Here is a 5,177-nt window from a genome sequence, read left to right on the forward strand (position 1 = left end):
GCGCAGGCCTCCCCAGGCCCTGGGGTGAGGGGGCTCCTGACGGCAGGGCTCTGCCCAGGGGTCCCCGGGGCTCGGGTGAACCAGACAACCGTCATTCAGAGTCGGCTGCCCTTCCTCCTGGCCTCCCCGGGCCCTGCCCACGCGGGTCCTGGACTTGCTCGGGGACAGGCCTGGGCGGTCCTGACTGTGAAGGTGGGAGCCCCAGGCGCGTCAGGAACCTCCCTGTCCCTGTTGCTGCGCCTGTGCAGTGGGGAGCCTGAGCCTGGTTCTCAGAGTGGGGTTCCCCAGTGTCCTGCCAGCAGCAGCACCCCCTAACTTCTCAGAAAAGCACATTCTCTGCCCCCCACCCCCCACTGACTCGGTCCCAGCTGATTGCAGCGCTGGGAGAACCACTGTGCAAAGGAAGGGCGAGTAAATGACAAAATAACGGTGCAAAGAGTTAAGCGAATAGTAGGTGTTCAATAAATAACGGTTGTCATGATCATTATCCCAGGAACAGAGAGGTAGGTAGTTGTGCAGAAATGTGAAGTTAAGCAAGCACTTCTTGTCTTTCCTTTTCTTTTAAGCAGGTTTTTATTTTCTTACTTAAAAAAATAAATAAAATAAATATATGCCCAAAAGCCTCTCCAACAAAAAAATAGGTATGCAACATTAGCTTCTCATATATAGACACATTTCTTTTTGACGTATTAGTCTCTTTTGACTTTAGAAAAGCAGAACATGATTAATGTTAAAGGTTTTACAATTTCAATTGTTTTAATTCAATTTTCAACTTCCTTATGCTGTGATTAGATTCAAATTGAAAAATATAATAGATCTACCATATGACCCAGCAATTCCTCTTCTGGCATTTATCTGAAGATAATGAAAACACTAACTTAAAAAGATATACTGCCCTAGCTAGTTTGGCTTAGTGGATAGGGCATTGGCCTATGGACTGAAGGGTTCTGGGTTCGATTCTGGTTGGGGGAACATGCCCAGATTCCGGGCTCGATCCCCAGTAGGGGTCGTGCAGGAGGCAGCCGGTCAATGATTCTCTCTCATCATTGATGTTTCTCTCTCTCCCTCTCCCTTCCTCTCTGAAATCAATAAAAAAATATATTAAAAAAGATATATACTCACCCCATATTCACTGCAGCATTATTTACTGTAGACAAGAAATACAAACAACCTGTGTCCAACAACAAATGAATGGATAAAGAACTTGTTATATATATGTGGGATATTACTTAGCAATAAACAAGAATGTAATCTTGCCACTTACGACAACCTAGATGGACCTCAAGGGTATTATGCTAAGTGAGATAAGTCACACAGAGAAATGAAAATATGATTTCACTTATGTGTAGAATATAAACAAACAAATACATAAAACAGAAGCAGATTCATAGGTACAGAGAACAAATGGATGGTTGTCAGAGGAGGGGGGTGGGAGAATAGGTGGAAAAGGTGAAGGGGGAATAGGAGGTACAAACTTCCAGTTATAAAATACAAGTCACATGGATATATTGTACAGCATAGTCAATAGTATCATAATAACTTGTGGGTTTTTTAAAAATACATTTTTATTTCAGAGAGGAAGGGAGAGGGAGAGAGAGATAGAAACATCCATGATGAGAGAGAATCACTGATCAGCTGCCTCCTGCATGCCCCCTACTGGGGATCGAGCCCACAACCCGGGCATGTGCTCTTGACCAGAATCAAACTGAGATCTCCTGGTTCATAGGTCGATACTCAACCACTGATCCACGCTGGCCAGCAGTATCCTAATAACTTTGTATAGTGACAGGCTACTAGTCATATCATGGTGATCCCATCCTATGGTATACCAATGTAGAATCGCTATGCTGTATGCTTGAAACTAATATACTATTGCATGTTAACTATACTTTAACTTCTAAAAATGTTTTTAAAAAGATTGAAAATGTAATGGTTAACCATGAAACTGTTACCAGGTGGGCCCGCTTCATGCCAGCAGGGAGTGTGTGGGTTCTTGGTTCACGTAGGAAAGATTTCACAAGTCCAAGTGATTTCGAGGGCACAGAGATACACGTCTAAGGGAGAGGGGCCTGGGCATGGGCATGAGGCTTTTTCTTTCTTTAGCAGGTGGGAACCCTAGGGGACCCTCAGGGGAGGGTCTTAACAGAATACCCATTAGCTTTCCAGGTGTGTCCCTCACTATGTTGATTCCTCAGAGTGAGCGTATAGAGGGGTCAGGGTGACTTTCTGGTTAGTTTTCTTTTCAAAGACCCTCAGCCAAGAGGGACCGGGACTGAGGCCCGTCTGCCCCAGGGCAGTCTGGAATGTGTAAGCCACTGACTCTCAGTGTCCTTGGTTAGGGGAGGTAAAACCTTATGACTCTTTAGCTGGCTGTAAATTGCTGAGATTGTTTGGCCTTGTTTAATAATTTTTCACCGTTTCCTTTATTCCACTGGCCAAGGGATTGTCCTAGCTTCTTCTTATCCTGCTTCTAAACAATTAACCCAATAAGGACGAAAGGAACAGATGTCTTTCTTGAGCAATCCAGCTTTATTTAATTGCTTGTTTTTTTCCCTTTTGACTTATTACAGAAAACTTCCCAAAAGGACACACTAGGATTAATTAGAAATGTTAAGATTGCCCAAGAAAGGATTACAGAGGTTTGATCAAGTTCAGGATGAGGAAACCTACCTGCAGAATTTAGCCGTCCAGAGAAATGCTTCTGCCTTTTTTGAGAAATATGATCGGAGTGAAGTGCAGGAGTTGCTGACCATTGCGCTGGTGAGCTGGCTGTCGGGCAAGGAAGACGTCCACCTCCAAATAGACTCCCCGAGCGGGATCATGAGTCACTTGAACAACGTGGGCTTCAACACGACCATCCTGCTCATGCCCGTGGACCCCACCGCCCTCCTAGACTACAGAGAGGTCCACCAGATCATCAGGGAGTTGGCCGTTGGAATTTACTGCTTAAATCAAATCCCTGGCATCAGTTTAGAGGCTAATTATGACCAGAGCTCCTCTTGTCAATTACCTCCGGCTTATTTTGACACCAGAATCGGGCAGATTCTGATCAACGTCGACTACATGCTGAAAGCGCTGTGGCACGGGATCTACATGCCCAGGGAAAAGCGGACGCGGTTCTCCGAGCTGTGGCGAACCATCCTGGACATCGACCCGGAGGGCAAGGCGCAGACAAGTAAAGATATCTTTGCAGAGTTTAGTTCAGCGGGTAAGGGAATTGAGCGCATTTTACAAATGACATAAGAATTGAGGTTAAGACCCTAGCTCAGTGATGGCGAACCTTTTGAGCTCGGCGTGTCAGCATTTTGAAAAACCCTAACTTAACTCTGGTGCCGTGTCACATATAGAAATTTTTTGATATTTGTAACCATAGTAAAACAAAGACTTATATTTTTGATATTTATTTTATATATTTAAATGCCATATAACAAAGAAAAATCAACCAAAAAAATGAGTTCGCATGTCACCTCTGACACACGTGTCATAGGTTCGCCATCACTGCTAGCTGGTTTGGCTCAGTGGATGGAGCATTGGTCTGTGGGCTCAAGGGTCCCGGGTTCGATTCCGGTCAAGGGTACATGCCCAGGTTGCGGGCTGGCTCCCCAGTAGGGGGCGTGCAGGAGGCAGCCAATCAATATTTCCCTATCATCATTGATGTTTCTCTCTCTCTTCCTCTCCCTTCCTCTCTGAAATCAATGAAAATATATTTTTTTTAAAAAGAATTGAAGTTAAGCATAAATAATGTGCATGAGCAATAGAAGCTGCGGTGTTTTAATAGCATTTGGTTTCATGGGTATTTATTCTTGATTTACCAAATTTTTAAATGCCTCCCTTCCAATGGCCATAATTCTCTAAATGCCTGTGTATAAATGACAGGTGCCACTGAACCCTGGAGCATCCCCTTTAGTTTGTTCATTGTTTTTATTGAATCTTTAAAAAATTTTCCCCTGGTTTCTTTGCAGCAGGCCGAGTGGAATGGGGAGGGGAAGGGGGAATGTGTGGGACTGTGTCCAGTGGCTTCCATTAACCAAATATACATTGTGGTTCTAAGCTGCTTTTCCAAGCCTAGATTAAGGGTAACATTACAAATGGCAATATTCTGTCTTTATTTTATTTTTTTAATTACAGTTTGCATTCAATATTATTTTGTATTCGTTGCAGATGTACAGCACAGTGGTTAGACAATCATGTACTTTACAACGTGGTCCCCCTGATATTTCCAGTGCCCACCTGGCACCATACACAGTTACTACAATATTATTGTCTATGCTAGAGGCCCGGTGCACGAATTCGTGCATGGGTGGGGTTCCTTGGCCTGGCTGGCGATCGGGCCGATTGGGGCATCTCGCCCAGTCCAATCAGGGCTAATCAGGGCTGGTTGGCCAGGGGGAGGGACCGCAGGAGGTTCTGATCGGGGCGATTGGGGCCCGGCTGGCCAGAGAGAGGGGCCACGGGAGGTTGGCTGTCTGGGGGGAGGGGCCGCGGGAGGTTGACTGTGGGAGCCCACTGACCACCAAGGGGCAGCTCCTGCGTTGAACATCTGCCCCCTGGTGGTCAGTGTGCATCATAACGACTAGTGGACCGGTCGTTCGGTGGTAACGGTCGCTTAGGCTTTTATATATATAGAATTCCCTGTGCTGTACTTTATATCCCTGTGACTATTTTGTAGCTACCAATTTGTACTTCTTAATCCCTTCATAAATGCAACTTAAAACGATATTATAACTCACAAGAAAGTCCTTAATTTCATGATAAATAGGGAGAAAATGTAACATAGGAGATTTGTCATATATAACAGAATAAAATCAAGTTTTGATTCTTATTCTATTTATCATGGTTAGCAGGCAAGTTCCTTAAGGATTGTATATGTTTCTCTTCTGTTATCAGCAAAACCAAGACACATGTAATATAGATTTGAAAAGCAAATTGCACTGTTAGCCTAAGGCAGAAGCGGACTCCTGGGTAAAGGGAGGTCACATTTTCCTGTTCTTCCATATTTTCCCTGATTTAAAGACGGGATTTACACTATTGTTTCCATGGTATTGTGTTTCTTTTCCTTTAGAGAGAATGGAAATCGCCTGGCCAGCATGGCTCAGTGGTTGAGCATTGACCTATGAACCAGGAGGTCATCTGTGAACCAGGAGGTTCGATTCCCAGTCAGGGCACATGCTTGGGTT

At 44.6% G+C, this 5,177-nt stretch overlaps 1 protein-coding gene across 1 annotated transcript in view; it reads left to right on the forward strand.

Annotated features, from left to right (window-relative positions):
- The first annotated feature begins 2,607 nt into the window (after positions 1 to 2,607).
- The window catches only part of ANKAR (ankyrin and armadillo repeat containing), a 38,123-nt gene continuing 35,553 nt past the window's right edge, over positions 2,608 to 5,177 (forward strand). Inside the window, exon 1 of the mRNA XM_005866275.2 lies at positions 2,608 to 3,208. Within this exon, the coding sequence (XP_005866337.1) occupies positions 2,608 to 3,208 (601 nt within the window). The remainder of the gene's footprint in view (positions 3,209 to 5,177) is intronic.

This window comes from Myotis brandtii, unplaced genomic scaffold, assembly GCF_000412655.1.
Source record: "Myotis brandtii unplaced genomic scaffold, ASM41265v1 scaffold227, whole genome shotgun sequence".
NCBI lineage: Eukaryota > Metazoa > Chordata > Mammalia > Chiroptera > Vespertilionidae > Myotis > Myotis brandtii.